This window comes from Ochotona curzoniae, unplaced genomic scaffold, assembly GCF_017591425.1.
Source record: "Ochotona curzoniae isolate NIBS_2020 unplaced genomic scaffold, NIBS_Ocur_1.0 contig_4797, whole genome shotgun sequence".
Lineage (NCBI taxonomy): Eukaryota > Metazoa > Chordata > Mammalia > Lagomorpha > Ochotonidae > Ochotona > Ochotona curzoniae.
The window spans coordinates 2072744-2094148 of record NW_024466390.1 but is presented as its reverse complement, the minus strand read 5'-3'; the positions used below and the strand labels follow the sequence as shown (position 1 = coordinate 2094148).

At 47.0% G+C, this 21405-nt stretch overlaps 2 protein-coding genes across 2 annotated transcripts in view; both read left to right on the top strand.

The window, feature by feature from the left end:
• The window catches only part of MYO3A (myosin IIIA), a 158265-nt gene extending 151756 nt beyond the window's left edge, over positions 1 to 6509 (top strand). The window contains exons 30-33 of the mRNA XM_040988058.1: positions 517 to 623; positions 2253 to 2293; positions 3165 to 3308; positions 6392 to 6509. Of these exons, the coding sequence (XP_040843992.1) occupies positions 517 to 623; positions 2253 to 2293; positions 3165 to 3308; positions 6392 to 6509 (410 nt within the window). The remainder of the gene's footprint in view (positions 1 to 516; positions 624 to 2252; positions 2294 to 3164; positions 3309 to 6391) is intronic.
• Positions 6510 to 11432: 4923 nt separating this feature from the next.
• The window catches only part of GAD2 (glutamate decarboxylase 2), a 54626-nt gene continuing 44653 nt past the window's right edge, over positions 11433 to 21405 (top strand). Inside the window, exons 1-6 of the mRNA XM_040988136.1 lie at positions 11433 to 11550; positions 12180 to 12239; positions 12398 to 12547; positions 13496 to 13729; positions 18539 to 18629; positions 19188 to 19300. Of these exons, the coding sequence (XP_040844070.1) occupies positions 11475 to 11550; positions 12180 to 12239; positions 12398 to 12547; positions 13496 to 13729; positions 18539 to 18629; positions 19188 to 19300 (724 nt within the window). The 5' untranslated portion in view covers positions 11433 to 11474. The remainder of the gene's footprint in view (positions 11551 to 12179; positions 12240 to 12397; positions 12548 to 13495; positions 13730 to 18538; positions 18630 to 19187; positions 19301 to 21405) is intronic.

The following is a 21405-nucleotide window of genomic DNA, read 5'->3' as shown; positions in this document are numbered from 1 at the left end:
AGCACTTTCAAGCCAGGTCTGAAAAATTCTTGTGATTTAAAGTTCTGAATGTTAGTGACGGCATAGGTTACATTTTTAGAAAAGAGTTAACTCTACAAGAAGGCAATGTCTTCATTTGGGCTGCAACATGGGAGGTGGTCTTGAACTTGGAGCCTGTAGTGTTTGCATAGAGGGGGTCCCTGTGTGGGTCTGATAACAGTCTATGAGCTTCATGACCTTTCTTTAAACGTGTTCTCGGCAGCATCCTCTTCTGTCTTCATCCCTCCTCTGACCCACCATGTCTTGCCTCTCAGTGCCCAGGGATGCATTCCTTGCGTTCCCTTAGCTCTCAAGGTCTTAGACCACCAGGCGAGTGGAGGGAAGCAGGTGAGAAACATGTCAAAGGTTGGTTGGGGAATAAAATAATTTCCTCCTTCTCCCAGCTTCAGTCCCAGCTGCATATTAATACTTTCATGTCTTCCCCAAAAGGGAAACCTCATGTGATGAAACACCTGTTTATGATCATCTTTCTTACAGGTATCTCTAAAGGAGGTGAGCCAAGGTTGCTGAGACCTCCAAGACGACCCCGGAAACCCAAAACATTGAATAACCCAGAAGACTCCACCTACTACTACCTACTCCACGTAAGTGACTCATTCCATATATATATATATATATATTTGAAGTTATTTTTTGAAAGGTAGATTTATAAAGAGAATGGTGGGAAGGAGATATAAATCTCCCATCTGATGGTTCACTCCCAAAATAACCACAATGACTGGAACTATGCCAGTTGGGAGCTGGGAACCAGGAATCAGAAGCTTCTTCGGGGTCTCCAGTGTGGGTGTAAGGGATCCAAACACTGCCATCCTCCACTGCTTTCTCAAGTGTACCAACAGGGAGATTGATTAGAAGTGGAGCAGCTGGGACTCAAACCAACACCCACATGGGATGCCACTACACTACAGTGCTGGCCCCTTGAATCACTACTAACTCTCCAGTGAAAGTTACAGCACTCACCAAGGGCCACAGAGACAAGTGTGGCTGCATTTGGTCTCTCACAGAGCAGCCCAGCTTCCGTGTCACTGACTCCAAGCCTCTCTCTGTGTCTCCACTGTATCCTCCCAGGCACCTTCCTTTCTGGCCCACTCCTCTGCTCCAATATGCAACTATCAACTCATCCAAAGAAGTCCATGGTAGCAGGAACCACAGGGACTTATAGGAAAGGATATTCAGACAAGAAGAAAGAAAGTGTAGAAGTAGGCAATCATTAAGACAAGTCTATGTTCTGCCAGGCTTGGAGCTCTTATCCATAGCTCCCAGATTCAGATTCCAAGACCCCAACAGGTACAACTTACCTGTCAGTCTTTAACTGTATCAGGATCCCCAGCCTACTGGCCATTTATGGCATGGAGACTCACTGCATCATTCCTGCTCACCTGCTCTCCACACATGTGTTTTCCCTATTGGGATGGTATGTGATGCCCACTCCAACTCCTAGTAACTGTTAAACAAACAGCAAAAAAAAAAAAAAATGATGCAACTTTTTTTTAATGCATAATGTGGGGATAGTGTTGTGACACAGTGGGATAAACTGCAATGGAGGCATCTCTTAGGGGCATCAGGTCTAGTCCCCGCTGCTCTGTTTCCCATCCAGCTCCCTGATAAGGTACCTGAATTTTGGGGAGGGAGTTGTAGCCCATCATGTTAAGCTACTGCTTGGGACACCTGCATCCCATATCAGAGTGCATGGGACTGAGTTCCCTCTGTACTTCTTTTGGGAACACAGTAAGTGGTGGGTTCCTGCCACCCATGTAGGAAACCCCAGTGAAGTGCCTGGCTCCTGGCTTCAGCCTGACCCAGCCCTGGCTGTTGTAAACCAGCAGCTAGAAGGTAAACACACAGATGGAAGAATTCAATCTCTCTCTTACTCTCTCTCCTCCCCCTTCTTTCATTCTCCTCTTTCTGTCTCTCTCTATCTCTCTCTCTCCCTCTGTCTCTCTTTCTCTTTCCTTTTCTCTCTGTCTTTCCCTTTCTTTTTCTCCAACACTCTCCCTTTCAAATACATAAATTTGGAAAAACCTAAAATTATAAAATTTGAACAAGTGATAGCTTCTGTGATTTTTAAAGTATTATACCACTTACTTGCTTGTAACTTCTAGAAATTCATGTGTGTATCTACTGTGATTACAGTATATAATACAGATTATAATGCAGTATACAATACAGATATTATAATGTCATGTGGATCTTTTGAATTCTCTTCCCTTTAGAAGTCAATCCAAGAAGAGAAACGAAGGCCAAGGAAAGACAGGTAATCCTTGTTTCATATGTCAACAAGCCATCTTATTCAAACAAATGTATAAACCAACATGTTCCTAATCTGATTTAAAATCTTCTGTTTTGTTGGAATGTATTTGGAAAGCCATGAATTCTTGAGGCATTTCGGCTACCCATACTTATCTGTAACTGATAAGTAACAATACAGGCAGGCAGTACAAGTGCCAATACATGTTGAATGAACTGGCCTGTCAGGATGTAGAATGTGCTTTTCTTGGCCTGTTGAGCGAGAGTGACCATAACTGGGCAATGGAAACATACAGACAACCATGAACTTTTTTTCCTCCATTCCTTCTTTCTTTCAATCCTTTAACACAGCTGAAATCTCTCTCTCTTCTCATTGTGATGATTTGGAAGATAAGGTCTGAGTTCCCAGGAGGTACAGCATACTTAAACTTACGTTATTCTCCGTTTCCTATTATATTTTGGCCCATGCATACTTTACTATTTTAATTTCATACCACTATTTTAACCAATATTCATGGCAGCTGCTGCTGCCGTGCTAATAACAAATGATATGTCCCTTGTTAAGCCTGAGTGAGCAAAGAGTTCCCTAGGTATGAATTGGTAACATCACCAAAGTTCATGGAAAAACTGGGATCAGTAGCTTGAAAAACATGTTTCCCAAAAGGAAAACATGAATGTGTAGCACCTTCTCCATTTTGCCTGTTCATCTTTTATAACTGCACAAGCATTCACAGCCTTTCCCACTTCTGAAGTGTGTGTGTGAATGTGTGTTTCTGCTACATTACAGTAGATCTTTGAAGAGAAAAAAAAAAAGCAAGCATCCAGTACATTTGAGTGAGTGATACTGATGATGTGCATGTTTCTGTGTTCATTTACAGCCAGGGGAAACTATTAGATTTGGAAGATTTCTATTATAAGGGATTTTTGCCCAGCTGCTCTGCACCAAAGGAACATAAGCCCAGTTTCAGAGAACGAAGATCACACCAGGAACTCCAGAATCAATATTTTAAAGCTAATGAAAGGTAATGAACTCTATGTAAAGTATAGCATTTTCAACACTATACTCCCAATTTCAAAGTTGATGCAATATAACTTTATTACAAGGCACTTTCACTAAACATTGTATCTTATGAGTGGCAGATTGTGTAAAAGTAAAATCACAAATCATATGATAAAGTCGTCCCAAACATCCCAGTTTTTCCAGAAAAATCCTGTGTCTGTTCCTCTTTTAAAAGTAGCTTAGTTTGAATGATAAATTTATGGTTACTCTAATTGTAATCAATATACCATACCTAAAATCTATGTTCAAGTCCTAAACAATATAATTCTCATCACTTTTTCACTTCTTAAGATGCTTACCATTTTCCAGAAGCAGTGATTATCAAACAACAACAAAAAAGTGTTTAAGGAGCTCATGTCCTGGTTGCTCCATTTCCAATCCAGTTCCCTGCTCATTGCCTGGAAAAATCAACAAAAGATGGTCGTTATCACCCTCTGCCCTGGAAGGCAGCAGGTGACCCAGGTGGAGTTCCCAAATCCTGGCTTTAGTCTGGCCCAGACTTGCGAGAATCTGGGAATTAAGCAGAAATGCAAGATCTACCCCCAAACTCTTTCCAATAAAATAAATTTTTCTCAAATGTCCTTGGCCCACAACCCTTTCAAGGTTACCCATTTTTCTGTTCTTTATTCATGCTTCCCAATCTCTCTCTTTTTGTTAAGATTTTAAAATTTTTATTTGAAAAGCAGAGTTAATGGAGAGAAGAGGAGAGACAGACAAAAATAATTTTCCATCTGCTTGTTCACGCCCCAAATGACCAGAACACCTGAGCTGGGTGAAGTCAAAGCCAGGAGCCAGAAGCTTCTTCTAAGTTTCCCATGTTGGTATAGCAGCCCAAGTACTTGGATCATTTTCTACTGCTTTCCAAGGTGCATTAGCAGGGAGCTGAATCAGAACTGGAGCAGCCAGGACTTGGATTGGCACTCACGAGATGGAGACGGTGTAGGCAAAGGTTTAGCTTGCTATCTGACAATGCTAGCCTATCCCATTCTCTCTTGAACCCCTTTACCCAGGTTTCTATCCCCACAAGCCACTGGAACTTCCCTGCCAGATCACCAGGACCACACCCATGATCTAGTTTCAGTCATTTCCTCTCCCTCTTAGGGGCATAGGTGTTAACCTATGATTTGATTAGTCTTTTTTTTTTTCTTTGAGCACTTGTGCCACTGGCCTCCAAGGGCAGGACTTCTATGCCTCACTGGTTACTTCTTCTCTGTGTCTTTCACTGGCCAATCTCATTTCACTGGTTCTTAGGATTGGAATGGCTCCATTCTTTGCTTTATTCCCATGTTCTATTAAGACCTTTAAAACCATCCATGAACTTGGAATCTGCTCTGAAATTTATGATCCATCCATATTAGTATATCGCAATACTTAACCAACTTGGCCTTATAATATGTTTCTCAAGGTTGGCATAACCAAAACTAAAATCCTAATTCACACACACACACACACACACACACACACACACACACACACACACCTGTTCCTCTGCAGCCTTCCTCATCTTACTGAAGTCAACTCTAGCCAGCCAGCCTTGGGCACACTGTTGATTTTTTTTTTCATGCCCCATATCCAATGTCTATGAACTCTCTCAGTTCTACCTTTCCAAGATCCAGTCAGTTTTCACCATCCCACTGCAAGTCCAGTGCAAGCCACTCTCCATCTTGCTTGGACTGTCCCAGTACCTGCTCATGACCACCTGACTTGCACTGTGGTAACCAGCTTCTTTAAAAAAAAAATGTACTGGAAATATAGATTTTAAAGAGAAGGAGAAACAAAAAGAAAGATTGTCTGTCTGTGGGTTCACTCTCCAAATGCCTGCAACAGCCAGAGATGAGCCCATGCAAAGCCAGGAGTTTCTTCCAGGTCTCTCACGTGGGTGCAGGGTCCCAATGCTTTGGACCATTCTCTGCAACAAGCAAGGAGCCGGATGGGAAGTGGAGCAGCCAAGGCACAAGCCATTGTTCATTAGGAGTGCCAGTGCTTCAAGGCAGAAGATTAACCAATTGAGCCATTGCATCAGCACAGTCAGATCCTTTTATGACACACCCATCCATTCTGTATCCTTCATTCTCAGCACAATTCAAATCCTGGCCATATTGTGAACTCACCAGCTCATCTCCCACTCTCATCTTCTCTCCTGTTGTTCCCCAGTGCTTCCTCCTTCAGAACCACCAAGGTCTCCTCCCTTCTGCACCTTGAATACAATACATGCGCTGTGGTCTCTTACCCTTCCACCAGTTGATCCATTATCCTGGAATGATCAACCTTTCCCCACAAGAATGCTTGGCTTATTTGCTGTTCTTCAGATCTGTCCTAAATGTCCCCATGTCAGAGTGGCCTTACCTGATCATCCTCTATGAAATACTTGTACGTACACACACACGTCAGCCCTTCCCCACCACCCCCACATAGTTTTAGATGGCCTATGATGCTCTGCAACCCTAGACCATCAGCTCCATGAAAGCAAGCACACTCCTTCTCCAATCCCCTGCCCTGGTGCCTGGCACCAAGAATGGACCCAAGGATCGGATGAATACGTGGATCTAAAGCTGCAGAGCAGGGGGCACCCTGTCCCCCACTGCGGGGTTCACAGCACTGGGGTCAGGACACTTAGCCTGGCAGCCTCCTTGAAAAGGTTGAGTTTTGACTAAAGCTAGCAGAGCAGGGCGATCCTGTTTGGCTAATGCAACAGATTCAGAAATCATTGGAGCAGTGTTAAAATACACAACTCCTGGACCTCTGAGGTTCTGCTTGGTTCAGTGTGTTAAAAATGAAGACCCTACCACATAAATTTAATGATTGTATCTCCAGCCATGCGAATGAAGCTTGCCTTCCTCGGCTCCACCTGTCTCTTTGTTCTGCTCTCTAGTGCAAACATAGGCACCCGATTCCATTTTCCAAACATCCACCGGCCAAGAGATGATTTAGGAAAGAAGCCAGGGACCCTCATTCTCCTGTTTTGATGGCACCTGCCGCAGTGGGTGAGGGGTGCGCTTTGCGCTTGGGATGTCACTGACTCCTGTGCCGCTGGTCTCTCTGTAGAGGCTGGACGGCGGAGAACCCGGACCAGGAGGACGGCTCGCCGGCAGCCAGCCCCTTCGACTACAGGAGGCTCCTGCGCAAAACCTCCCAGCGCCAGCGCCTGGTTCAGCAGCTGTAGCCCAGCTGCTGCAAGGTCGCCGCTGCAGCCAGAAGATGCCTGAAGCTTGGGAGGCTAGCGGGAGCCTCAGGCGCGGGTGCCAATGTGCACTTGAAGTCTTGCAGCTCTGCCGCTCTGGCCCCCTCCAGAGTCATTCTTTGAAAGGCAGAGAACTGGGCGGGGGATGGGGGAGGAGCTTTGGGATCGCCAGCTCGCGCATCTCCACGTCCCAACTTCCACTACCACCACCCTGCTGGGGGGACTTCGCTGGGTTCCCTCTGTGTTCTCATATTGGCCACTCCACTCTGTACCCAGCCGTCTCTGAGCCGCCGCCCACTCCCCTCTCCTTTTTGGGTGACTTCTTGTTTTCATGGAAACAGCTTTCTCAGGCCATGGGCCACTCCCTTGGTGGTGGTTGAGGGGGAGGGTGCCGGCAAGGTCTGAAGATGAGCCCAAAGCCGGGTTTGCCTTGCCTGCCGTTATTGAGTTACTAAATAAAGGAAGTGTCTCAGAAAAGTGTGTGATGCGCCTCCCACCCGGTTGGTCCTTCCACTGCTTTGTATCTGCACTGGTGGCTGTACCCAGTGAGCAGGACTGGGAGAGTGGTGGCGGTACATCTCTGTCTTGGGCAGGAACACACACACACACACACACACACACACACACACACACACTGCCCTCAAACAAATACAAGCACGCAAAATTCCACCTGGATGTAGATAATGCATGCGACTTGCTGTGTTCCGAGCCAGCATGGCTTCTGCTTGTCACATCACTAAGCAGAACTGCTGCATCTTGAGTTCCTTTAGTCTGTAGGTTTAAGACACAGTTTTTTTCTGCTCTCATTTAGGTGTATGCAAGACAGGGGTGCTGAGGGTGATGGATGGGTACAGGTTTGTATTGGTTCATCCAATCAACCCAGTTCACCTCTTGCTAAGACTTACTTATTTGAGAAGTAGGGTAAAAAAAATGGTGGTGGAGGAGGCAGATCTTCCCTCTGCTGGTTCATTCCGCAGATGGCTGCAATGACCAGGGCTGGGCCAGGCTGAAGCCAAGAGTTAGGAAGTGCATCTGATCACCCCACTAGCACAGGGCCCTAAGCACTTGGGCCATCTTCTGTTCTTGGGTGCACCAGCAGGGAGCTGGATCAGAAGTGGAGCAGCCAGGACTCCAACTGGTGCCCCTGTGAAATGCTAGTAATGCAGGCAGTGACTTAACCTGCTGTGTTAAAACACTGACCCATATTCATTTCTTCCGTGTAACTGGCACCCTCCTTGTCTACAGCGCCTAGAGAAGATGAGGAGCTGTAACAAGGTACTTCCATTGGCAACTGAGTAGCATGAATGATTCCAGACTGGTGTGGCTTGTCCCTTCCACAGGTGCCCCGGGCTTTGCAGGCAGACGTCCAGTTCTCTGGGGACACCTTGCAGAAGCCAGGTGGGGTACATGCAGCTGACCAGCCCAGCTTGCCCCCCAGAGCATTGTATTTTCTCTAACCCAAAAAGGTTGGCACCAAGAAGTCCCCAGCGAAGGGGACCTTGGGCCATCATTGCGCTTTGCAAAGAAAAAGCCCAGGGGAGGCTGCGGTTGTGTAGCCCAAATGTGCTCTGGGCCCTTGCTCTCTGCTGGCTGTGGCCAGCGAGCTAAGGCCTGGGGGCGGGTGGGGGGGGTACCGGGAGAGAGGAGCCATCTGGGGGCTGCCCAGGTGCAGGGAGCAGATGGGTCTGGCCACGGAGAACTGCAGACAGTGGATGCAGTGAGAACGCAGGAGTTTGGACCCTTATCTTCGCTCCTAACCCGCTCTCCTACCCACTTAGCCCCGAGACCCTCCGGAGACCCTCCAGGAGGAAAAACCAGCCGCACTGCCCCCATCAGTCTTTTAATCCAGACTTCCTGGCACCCCAGCCCCTAAAGTGGCAGGATGCGGGATGATCGCAACTTTTTTTTAAAAAGAGACTAGAAAAGATCTGCAAACGCTAGCTCGTGGACTGCTGTTTTTGTTTCCCATTTTGGCTTTCTCTACGAGCCCTCCTTTCTCTGTCCCGCGACATTCTACGCCCCCCGAAGAGCACGGCGACGAGCTCTCCCATCAGTCACTCTTGGCGGCGCGATCCCCGGGGTGAGCCTGGGACCAGAACTGATAACGACTGGTCATCCCCGGGCCGCTCGCGGCCTCGCTGAAGGAAGCGCGGGCTGCAGCCTCCCTCTCTCGGCTCCCCTCAGTGATTCCCCGCTGCTGCCTCTTTTGTGCGCTAATGACTGCAATTACGACCTCCCAGCCTTCTTTTGTTCTCTTCCCACCCGGAACGAGGAGTGGGCCAATGGGCTCCTTTGCGAAATGAAAGTGTTTTACCAAGCGAATTGCCTTGTAAAAGGGAGGGGAGACAATAAAAAAAATTTTTTAATTAAAAAAAATTGGATAACCCGTCAGCCTCTGAGGCAGGGTGTTCGTATATTTAAAAAAGAAGGAAAGAAAAAAGAAAAAATGTAAATACCACTGTGAGAGTCGTAAGGACTTCGAGCCGTTGTAATGTAATGTATGTACGTCGTTGCCTCCTGTCTTCTCCCTCCCCCACATCAGTTAAATTCAGGTTTGGAGTTTCTGTCTTCCTCGTATTTTCATCTGTTTCTGCCTTACTGTGTGTGGGCCTGGCTTGTTTTTTGTTTGTTTGTGTTTTTTTTTTTTTGTTTAATATTCACCTACCACTCATCCATAGCAAGAAAGTTCTGCAACCCCAAGCCTGCTGGTTGGAAATGTAGCAAATTATTTGCGGTGGAGCTGAACAAAGAACCAGGCTCTCCAGCTCCACTGCCTGCACAGCTCCAGCGGGAGCTGCCGGGCGGCCTCTGCTGACCACCAAGTCTTCGCCTTCCCAGAGTTGCTCCCTCTGACAACCCAAGCTTCGGAGCCCCGAAGGGCAGGAAAGCGCAGCCCACTCGAGGCCTGAGTTCCTGACCAATGCCCGGCCTCAGCTGTCCCAAGCCACCACTTTCGGCTCCATGCTCTCCTGCACTCTCCTCCATGAGACTCCTGCACTTGGACGCTCCCTGCTCTGGTCTCTCCCTGACGGCAGCCTCAGAGCAAACCGAGGATTCCAGCAGGATCCCCTTGGACTCTGGCACACGGGGTAGAAGACAAAGCCTTGTGGAGAGACTTTGCCAGGGGACAGTGCGCTTGGGGACACCAAGAAGATGGCGTGTTTGAGGGCCCCTGCGGGTCTTCAGGATCCCTTCTCCAAAGCAACCAAATGTGGAGTTGTGATTACAGAGAGGGAAACTGATTCAGTGACAGGCTTGGGAGATCGGAGAGAACCGCTTGCGACCCGGATGGAAATGAATCGCGCTCCTTCTCAGGTGCCAACAAGCAGGTCCCTGTCCGGGGAAGTGGAACCAACCATTTGCCTGCCTGGGTTGTTCATTCTTGGTTAACCTGGAGCCTTAAAGTTGCAAACGTTGTTGGATGTTAATCTGGTTGTGGTGGAGAAGGGGGGTAGACTATGGATGCCACTGGAAGAGGGATGCCCCAAATCGTCAGGGCTCATTCCAATTGTTAGCTTTTGTAGGGAACAGAAATAAATCATTGGAGAGGAAAGATTTTTTTCTCCACTTCCCCTCAATGGAAAATAAGGCACTTCTTTTCTCTCCCTCTCCTCCTCCTAGATCTCAGACAGCACCCATCTTTCTGACCCCTAGCACTCCAATCCCCACCCACCACGAAGAGTCTCCTGCGGTTCAGGAGTCTTTGGTTTGAGGCCCCCTAAAATAGGAGTCCAGGGGGCTGCGCCTTCTCTGCACCGACCATGGAAAGCCAAAACTTAGCTTTGAGCTTAACTGGAAACCTGCGCTCCTCTCCCCAACACCCGGTGAACGGAGACGCTCCCCACCTCTCCCTGCCAAGGTCACATTCAACGACCCGCTTCCTGTGCCTTTCTCAGCTTCTGACTCTGCCAGCGTCCCCCGCTTTTTCCTGCTCCCTTTCAGGAAATGTCAGGTCCTTCTGTGATTCTACCCCCCCCCCCCCGCCGGAGGTTCTCCGTGATAGATTTTTAATTTTTAAAATAATAATAAATAATACAAAACAATAATGAAATGGACTGAGGGCCAGGGGACCCAGAGATGGACTGCACAGGAGTGCTGCGCTTCAGGACAGTCGGTGGGGGAGCTCTGCTAAGGAGCCTGACAGGACCCCTCCCGTGTGTGGACACCGTTCCTCTCTTCTTTCTTTCCCCTCCCCAAGCTCCAGGTGCGCATGAGTCTGGCTCCAGGGTCGCCACGACCTCAGCACCCGTTTGGAGGTAGGCGAAGCGGGATCCTCACACTTCCTGGCCCGAAGCAGGAGCTACACACAACACGCTAAGCCTGGGCACACAACACGCCAATCCTATGCACCTATAGAAGAATTTATTAGCCACCCAGGACATCTCGCCTAGGTCTCGCTGCCGAGGCTCTGGCGGAGGCGGCTGCTGGCAGCACCATGGACAGCACACTCGAGCTGGCTGGTGCTTCCGCTACCGCACGCCTCCCACCCACGCCACTGCCCTGACTCAAGCTGGCGCGCACGATCTCACCAGGCAGCACCCTCTTTCTCCCACGTCCCATCCCCACCACCCCCTCACCCATCCCCTCTGGGACTGACTAGCTCTTGGAATCTCTCCGGCAGTGTGCACTTTCCAATCTCCAGGTTGTAAGGACCAGCTGCACTGCCACCCTCCGCCTCCCACCTCGGACCTCGCCTCTCTTTAACCTTCACTGGCTTCCCAACCTGATTCCTAACACACGCGCTCATATGCCCTGGAAGACACGCACGTTTGCTGTCCCTGTGTGACACGCGGCCGCGCCTGGCCCCGCGCGGTGCCCCCTCCTGCCACATACACACACATACGCGCGCACACACAGACGCACGCGCGCGCAGGACCAAGCCGGAGACAGCCTAGCCAGCAGCAGCTCGCAATCGCAGACAACCTACTCCCTGGCTCGCAACACCCGATGGCATCTCCAGGCTCCGGCTTTTGGTCCTTCGGGACTGAAGATGGTTCTGGAGACCCCGAAAACCCTGGGACAGGTACCGAGGAAGGGGACCAAGTGCAGGCGAGATTTTTGGGTGGCCTGGGATGTGGAGAGAGGGGGAGAACTCGAAAGGGGAGACGGAGACAGGGGGTGACTAACCACAAGCATGGGGAAACTTCCTCCGGAGGTCGCCCTGCTCCAGGGCTGATAAGCCCTGTACGATGCACGGCCTTGGTCTCCAGGGAAGAAGTTTGAACGACCAGGCTCCTCTGCCCCAGGCTGGAAAATCTCCCCAGAGAGGGGACCTCCAAAACACTGAATCCCTTGCATCTGGGGCGCCGGGGATTGGCCTTAGAAGAAAGAGGAAGGGGGAAGGAAAGAGAGAAAAGGGATTCTAGGTTTGAACATTGAAAGTGCTAGAACCTGGGAGTCCTGGCGTTGAGGGAAGCTTGCTTCATGCCCACGGGCGTTTGGCCGGAAAGGCTGGAGGGCAGTAGAGGGCGAAAGGAATCAACCGGGGCTGGGGCTGCCAGGTTGCCGCACGCCTCGCACACCTGCCGCCCAGCGAACGAGCCCCGAGCGCGAGTTAGCGAACGTTTGCCCAGAACGAAATCTCACAGCCGCATCCGCTGCTCTCTGTCTCTGCCTCGCCGTCTGCCCCGCTTGGCGTTTTCTTCTTCACAGCCAGAGCCTGGTGCCAGGTGGCTCAAAAGTTCACGGGCGGTCTCGGAAACAAGCTGTGCGGTGAGTGCCGGCGTCCAGCGGGGGCTTGGGGAGTGGGAGACGGGAGGCGGATGAGGTCTACACCCCGTGCGCCCCTCGGCTGGAGCTGGCGAATGTGGAGGACGCGGGCACACAGGGGTAGTTGACCGTGGTCCCTCACGCTCCGTGTCTTTGCACAGCGTTGCTCTACGGAGACACCGAAAAGCCAGCGGACAGCGGCGGGAACCAGCCCCCGCGAGCCCCGATCCGGAAGGCCACCTGCGCTTGCGACCAGAAGCCTTGCAGCTGTCCCAAAGCGGACGTCAACTTTGCCTTTCTGCACGCAACAGGTAAAGAGAACTCCGAACCCTAGCTCTGGCCCTGCTTCCCCAGGCCAGGGAGAAATTTGCCGCTGGGAGCCACTCCCCAGGCTTCAGCAGAGAGAAACGCTGGACCCTTACCCTAGCCGCAGTCCTCTCTTTAGCTTTCTTTCTTGCTTGCTTTCTTGCTTTCTAGCTTTCTATCCCTCTCTCATTCTTCAGCGCTTCTTCCTTTGCCTTCACCAGGCGCAGTGACCCGGCGGCGGCTTCCTGGTGCTGCTGAGTGGGTCTCGGATAAGACTCGGTGCCCCGGTTATCTTGGCAGGAAAGTCAGGGAGTTGGATTCTATCGAAACTCCTTGGAAGCTGAGATCCTGTTCAAGGGACACTCGCACGCCAAGCTGACCCGTGTATTTTCACGCCCGGGCTCCAAACGCGCGCGCCCCCCACCCACCCACGTCCCAGCCTCCCCCACGCCAACACACACACACACACACACACACACACACACACACACACACACACACACACACTGACGATATTCGGCCGTGGCAGGTTCACCTTTACCAGGAGCTGCTGTAGTCAGCTTTCAAACCTTGCTGAGGTGGCAACCTTTCCATAAACATTTGTAGATTTGCTTCAGATTTACTAAGAAGTGACGCTTAGGATACACTCCCTTGAACTAGATGAATGAAGTCCACAGTCCCTTATTTAGTAAATCGAACGGAAACGCCAGAATTAATGAGGAGAGGCAGCGAAATCCTATTTCCTCTCATTGATTTCTCTCCTCTGTGAAGAAGATTTCCGTGTGAAGAAAATGCTTGGTGTTTTCAGTTGGTCTTTCGTTCTGTTTTATAACAACAACAACAACAAAATATCATCATCAAATAGGTTCAGAGAGAAATTGCCTGATCTGGCTGCAGGCGTGAATGTTATCATGGGAAAAATTAAAACGTGACTTTTTCTTTCCGCTCTACAGACCTGCTGCCTGCCTTCGGTGGCGAGAGACCCACCCTGGCGTTTCTGCAAGAGGTAGTGGACATTTTGCTTCAGTACGTAGTGAAGAGTTTCGACCGATCCACCAAAGTGATTGATTTCCATTATCCCAATGAGCTTCTTCGGGAGTATAATTGGGAACTGGCAGACCAACCTCAAAACCTCGAGGAAATCTTGATGCATTGCCAAACAACTCTAAAATATGCAATTAAAACAGGTATTGTTCAATTCGAACTAATGAAAGCTTTTTTGCATGTATAATTTTCATTGTGCCTATGGGATGCTTTTCTGATCTTTTTCAAATGTTCAAAGTTATCTTCATCATTTAAGATGTTATCATTATGAGATAGATTGTTTTACTGGTATGGTTGCTGGCACTTCTGAGGTTGATAAGACAGAATCAGGTTGTACGTTGGATGTATTTGACTCCTTGTCAGCAGAGGCCAGTAGAAACAACCCAAAATGGAGACAGAAAGGGAGCAGGGGAACCAAAGATCAAAAGGCAGGATCCAAACAAAGCCTGGATGAATATCAGTGTAGTGCTGGTGACGGTTTGGGGATAGAACCCAGCCAGACTCTAGAATAACAGGACATTTGTCACCATTCAACTGAGGGAATCATATTTCGGCATTGTCTCTAATGGCCAAGCCTTCCAATTGGAATTTCAGATTGGCTTCATGTTTTGAAGAAACAAGCACACCCACAGCAAAACCGCACTATAGATTAGCAATTCAGTCTTGTTAGGGATGCAAATCCCTGGCTGCCTCCATGTATTTTTAAGATAAAGAGAGAAAAGGGGAAGAGGGAAGGAATCCTAGGTCCTTTAGAGGAAAATTAGACAACACGTATTTTATAATCTGCCTATTAATTTTGTGCAGCATTCTTTATATTCTCTTCATCTCAAATCTCCAGATGGAATGCATATTTGGATTTATCCCAGGCTTTTATTTCATCCACACAAAATCAGATAGTCATGTGCCCATGCCCTGATTACCCTTCCTTTTCTATTTCATCTCTAATCATCCTGATACTAGATGACACGGCACTTCATTAAAGCAATAAAAATAAGGATGAATGAACTTTGATGGGAGGAGGGAGAACTGGTGCATTTAAAATTGGTTTTGTGATCTTATAAGGACTTCCTAGCAAATTTTTTTTAATTGTGAAATATTTCATGACCATTACCACAGAAATGTCATCCATTTATATGGCAAAGTTTTGCTTATCAATTGACAATATCATTCTGCTTTGCATATAACATTTGCTATGTGGCATTTTCTTCCTTCCTTCCTTCCTTTTTTTTTTTCTGTTTTTGTTTTTGTTGTTGCATTCATGGTACCAACAGAGAGGAACCACATGAATGCAACAAGCTTTGATGAACTGATTTCCTGAAACATTAGTATCCACTTTTGCAAGACTATGTAGATTTAGAGCTAAATACATTGAGAAAGGAATTTAGCTTGTCAATTTCTATCAAACTCGGTCTGAGGAGTGTGATTTTTGAAGGCTATCAGCTATCATCCTCGGTCAATATGCATTGCAAACGCACTTAATAGACGTACCAAGATTTAAAATGTCTTCACAAGCTGTCCATGGCTACAGAGGCAAACCTGAGTGATGATTTTAGTCCATTTTTGTTTAGCTAATGCTTAAAAATGTTCATGACAAACTGCCGCCTGTTATACGGCTACTGAATGGAATCTTTACAAATGCTTTACATCTCCCTTAAAAGCTGGTGCTGGCTGAAATGCAATTTAAAGAGTGGAGATAATGGGAATTGCAAGTCAATGAAAGTAATAGTTCTGTCTATCAACGTTCCATTTAGTGCCAGGAAAAGAGAGCCAATTCAATACTTAAATTTTGCCATGGTGCTTGTCCAACTGAGTGCTAATCAAGTGTGGTTGTAACACATTTTATTTAGAGTTTATGCAAAAATATGATTAATTCAGCTGGATGTCTAAGCATTGTATCAGTATTCATTCAATATCTCAAAATTATTATCTTTAGATTGCTGATCTTCTTTCCCCACCACCACCCAAATAATACTTTTTAAAAATTAACATCAATCAGCATCTCTCTTTGGCAAGCTCATACATTTGTGCGATATGATCAGCCTATTTGTCACCTAGAACTATTTAGTATCTATCAGACTGGTTACCATTCCTGTTACTATCAGGTATTTAAATGCTACTGGAAGTCTGCCGGTGGGGAAGAGGCAGGGGAAAGAGGGTTGTTTTGTTTTTAATTAAGTCAGCTAGTTTCCAAAGAGAGTCTTTAACCAGTTTCCACCTGAATTCCAAGCTTAGAGTGCAGGGCATGAAGAAAATATTTTGGGGGTGAAGTCTTCGCGTGTGGTGAAAAATGATCTCTGTCGGAAGTGTTGGAGCAGGCAGCTGCTGGCAATGACAGAATTCTGGCATGGTTAGTTAGCATTCGCAGCCACCAAGGCATTTGCTGGCAGCGGCAGTGTCTGGAATCCTCAGACAAAGGGAACTGAAGTGACAATAAATGAGGCCGTTCCTGTGTCCGTGTGGCCAGTACCTGTGGAATGGTTAGGACTCCTTTGAGCTTTGTAATGCCCTGGCGATGAACACCAAGGTCAGAGCTGACTGAAGTGTTGCCTGTTTGTAGAATACGTGTATTCCTTCCAGGCCTACTTGCTGACCCCTCGGGAAGGGGTCCTGAGCCAGGAGTGTCCTAATCTCATGTCACCAACATGCTGTGTCCTGACTGCATAGCCAGACTGTGGCCCTCCATTCAGGTGGAGGACGGTGAGCTCCTGTCTGCTGTTCACGGTCCCTCCCCCACAGCCCTGAGTTAGAGGGAAGCGCCATAGCAGCAGCAGCAGCAGCAGGTGCACGCAGGCAGGGCTGGCAGGAGACGGGCTGGCAGGAGACAGGCTGGGAAGTAAGTCTGTCACACTTCCAGGAAACCTAGCCTGGGGTCGCTGGGCAGCACTGGGTGGCAGCCTGGAGGGTCCAGACCAACACAATTAGGAATATTTTTTTTTTCCAAAATTCAAAAGGGCATTTTATTCTTTCCTTCCACACTATCTGTCTATGTATATTTTTCACATTAGGATCAGTGAATGAGAATATTGAGGTAGTAGAGACAGGTGATATGGGTGACTAATGGGTTTGTGTGTGTATATTTAAACAGAAATCTCTTTTCACATCTCAAGGATAGGTAAACTGTTGGAGCTCAACATCAAAATATCTGGAAAAAAGCAAAATGATACAGGAACACCTTGCAAGGCCAGATTCATATTCTCTCTCTCTCCCTCTGTCTGTCTCTCTCTCTCCCCTTCATTGTCTCACCCAGTCACAGGACACAACACAGACCCAAGAGTCCTTCTCCATTTTCTACAGAAGCTTTCCTGTCAGTATTTCCAAGGGCGGTCCCTGATACCAGATTCAAGCAGGGAGATATATTTGTACTAAAAAAGGAGACGAATGGAAAGATTTGCTCAGATTTCTATTAATTTTCTCACTTTACAGGGAGCAGGGGGAAGAAAATAGCCTAGGAGGGGAGCAGGAGGGGGAACAGGCCTCAGGTTCAGCTGCGTGCTATAATGAAATGGGAAAGCAGTGAGGCAGAGAAGAGAGGGCCACGCTCCAGGCACCAGCTGCTTTCCCCTCTCCTGGACGTGCGGGTAACCTGGTAGGGTAGGCATCAGAGGGCCTGGAAATAAAGTAAATTAATAGGTAGGTACCTTTCAAGGCCATAGGGAGATAAAAACAATACTGGAGGGCAAATCAGAGGTATGCATAATCCAGATCCTCTAAAATGTGCTCTCTTCTGGACTGCTATCTTTTTGCCAGCATCCAACTCTCCAGCCACATGCCTGACTGATAAGGCAGCCCTCCAGCCTAGGAGATAAGCTCTGTACGGACCTGTGGCCTCCACATTCCCCCATCGCCTATCCTTATCTTGTTTCTTTGATGCTTTCCCCAAGAGATTATCACATCTCCAGGCTTCAGACAGGACAGGTGTCCAACAAATAGCAGATAGATACCTACCTCTTATCAGATGTTATTTCCATAATTGTGGATTTTCCTAAAATTTTAGCTGCTAAGCAAATCCCAGACTGAGCAGAAGGCTTTGATGAGACAAGTCAAAGAAACGCATTTAAATGAGATCTTGCAAATTGCATTTTAAAGAGCAGCCTGACAAGTACGTGGAGGGAGAGAATTTTAGAGACATCCAGAGGTTAATTAGAGAACCCTTGTTAATGAACTAATTCTTCCCATTGAATACATCTTCATGTATTTTGTTGACTACATAGTAATGTTGGCTATCCTCAACCTTATTACAAGTCAACTGTAAGGGTACTCTATTAATGATCAAATCTTCAGGCAGAGAAGAATTTACAAGACTGAGAGGAGTTTTGTCATTTTCAGACCTTCGTCACCTTTGGAATCCAGGGCAGATCCACTCAGCAGTGTCCCATTTTATCATTTTTGCCTTGTCTTCCGTAATCATCAGCCATTTGTCACCGATATCATTATGAATGTTGGCATGCCTGACAGATGTCTTGGTTAGGAATGATTCTCAGAGCAACTCAACAACAACAGCAACAACAAAAAATGACTCATTTTCATTTTGCATATCACCAAAAAGGAACCTGTTTTTGAACTGCATTGTGTCAACAATAACATTTTTTGAGATAGCAAAAATGTTGGAAGATTGATAGGAAATTTATTAGTGTGCAGATTATAAAAGTACATTTGGCTCTTTCTATTGTGTGTGTTGAAAGGGAAAATTTAGAGTGTATTTAAAGGAAGGCCAAGGTTCACAGTAATCTCTGGTTAGGGGTGATTCTGTGAATGGTGTGTGTGTGTGTATGTGTGTGTGTGTAATTGAGCTCACATACACATATGTACGTACCACATTCCTGAGTGTGGATTTCCTGTTACTGAAGGAGGGTCTTCCAGTATTCTTTAGCTAGAGAAACCATGTTTGAGAGGTGTCAATTGGAAGCATTTCATCAGATAAATTTCTGATTCTGGCATTTCATTTTGCTCAGGGCATCCCAGATATTTCAATCAGCTTTCCACAGGATTGGATATGGTTGGATTAGCAGCAGACTGGCTGACATCCACAGCTAACACTAATATGTAAGTGGTGAATGAATTTTCATGTGATTCAGATTATCCTGGATAAGATTTCATAAACTTTCTGGTAAAACGTTTATTTTTATGAAGTCATTCTTAAAATAGAAGTCCCAACTTCAGAAGCATGAGAGTTCAACCTCACTGAATTGAAAACGGTCCTGATATGTCTTTCATGCGAGCTATAAAAAATACACACACACACACACACACACACACACACAAACTTCTCTTAAAAGGAAGACTTCTTTAGCATTTGGGAGTGATGATAATTATGGAAAATATGAAAGAACCAGATGTTCTTTTTAAGATAGTGTTACTCAATAGGATTAACTCCGTGGTGTGTCTTAGCAATAATTGAAGCGCCTAACTTTAAGGATCTAGAAAAAATGAGCAAAGATTCTGGAAAATCTGTTGGGAATAAATTTCTCTCAGCTTAATGTTATCTTCATCACATCTGAGACTGTACACTTTGAAACAGAAAATAGTCCTGTAGCTATTGCAGGGGTGATGAGTCATGTCTTTGAGCATCCTGCATAGAAGATAGCCATTTCTATATTTCAGGTTCACCTACGAAATCGCTCCAGTATTCGTGCTGTTGGAATATGTCACGCTAAAGAAAATGAGAGAAATCATCGGCTGGCCAGGGGGCTCTGGAGACGGGATTTTTTCTCCTGGTATATGATATTTTAACCTCCGTGTCTTGCCTTGTGATATGCTCTGTGAGCTTAGAGATGATTAAATGTCTCGTCTGCATTTCAGATTAGGTCCACTAGAGCTGTGTGTTGATCTAAAGATTGAGCCCGATGAAGTGCCTCCACACTAATCACCCCATGCCCGAGCAGTGGTTATTTGTGGCCCAAAAGAGCATAATCAGAGGTGGTATTTACCCAGCACTGCTGCTGGAATCCCACGTGCAGGGTGTATGGGGAAGGTGGAACAAAGGGATAAAGATTCCGAAGGAAGGGATTCACTCAGATGATCTTCCTGGAATTACAGAAGAGAAAAGGATAGCTTCACTGAGTGAGACATTAGCTGTTCGGGGATCAGTAGAGCAAGTGAACCATGCTAGTCTGTGTAGTAACAAGTCAGGGAGCTGATTTACACTAATTTCTAGGTGGTAAGAGAGTGTCCTCAGGAGAGTTTTTCTTAGAGCTAAAAAAAAAAAAAAGAGGCGGTGATCAAGAAATTATCATGCATACATTAAAAATTTAAAAGCCCATCTATTTGTTGCCTACAAGAGACATATCTCACCAACAAAAATCAGCGGAAACTACAAAAAAAAAAAATCATAGCAGCCTTTTCCATTCTGTCACTCGTTTCCAGCCACAACCTCACTATTTACACCTCTTTCAGCCCAGACAGTCTACCTGGGAATGAAAAACCATGCCCTTGGTTCATGAATCTGCCTGTGGCTTTGGCTTGTGGCAAGGAAGAAATAGAAATTAGGAAAGCAGTGTGGAGACAGTCACTGGCCTGTGGAAAACAGTCCCTGGTGTGAAACCTTTACCCCATGAGTAGCCAGAGCAGGAAGGGGGCCGCTGGGACACAGAGGCAGTCCCATTGGAGAGACCATCACACCTGCTGCTGTGACAGCCACGGCAAAGGCCTGGTGTTGAACTGTCTTTAGCAAATCGGCAAAGACAAGCGGACACTGATGAAAGTGGGGAGACAGAAAGAGAACCTGGCATGAAAAAAGCACGAATGAGCAGGAATGGCCCCCAAGCTAGGGCTTTCATTATTAGCATGCTTTTCAAACCCTGCTATTGTACTTTATGTTTCTGAATCTTAAAGCTCAGGGCTTCTTTTTTAAGGTGTCAAAGGGGTAGAAAAACTTACTTAAATGGAAGGGAAGCTTCACCTTTTTTTTTTTTTAAAGTAGCAAGCACCAGCTGTGATGAATTTTAAGGCAGGCTTTATTTACATCAGGGACTTGGTACTTAATTTTCTTCTGGAGACCCAGTCCCTGTGGGGAGAGCTTTGACACTATGAAACTGAAGCTTCCACTGTACTTTTCTTGGAAACACGGTAGGGCTGGGAGTAGTATTATTTCCACCTTTATTCTCCCTCTCTTAGGTGGTTAGTTGTAGGTTTGGGTCATCTAAGAGGGAGCCAGAGGAAGTAATTTAATGGTTCCCAGGATTAGAAAGAGAACAGCTGTACCTGTTGGCCTTGAACCTTTGAGAGCATTGCTTGTGGGCTAGGACTCATGAACATGGAAGGTCTTGGCCTCTACCTTCATGGTCTATGGGCAGTCACCAAGTGGAAATGATTTAAATTTAAACTTGAGGGCCTTTGCTTTGGAAAATACCCCTCAACTAGCATGCTCCCTCTCCAAGATATCGTGTTGGAATGTAAGATGGGTACTGCCTAGCTGAGAGAGGGCAGCAGAGAATTTAATTATCTTCTGCTTCTTACAGGCATCTTGAGACAGAGACGGCTTAGAGCCTTTGCGCTCACTAATGGATGCATTAGCTTATGGCAGGCAGTCTTATCCTAGAACATAGGGTCATACAGAACTCTGCTCAATTCACCTTATGCCTCCATCACTAATACCCAGAGGTGTCTTCCTCCAGGGAAAGTCCTTGAGGACTCTAAGAGAAAAAATCCACCTGGGTGATGGAGATGCATGCCCCATTGCTCCGCAGATCCTGAGGAACTTGGAGTAAGAGGGCAAAGAGGAAGCTTACATCAGTCAAAACTGTGTCCCTCTCTTGGAAAGTGAGATTGGAAGGTCCCTGCTCCAATCACAGGTGCCTGTGCTCTACAAAGCAATCTACTC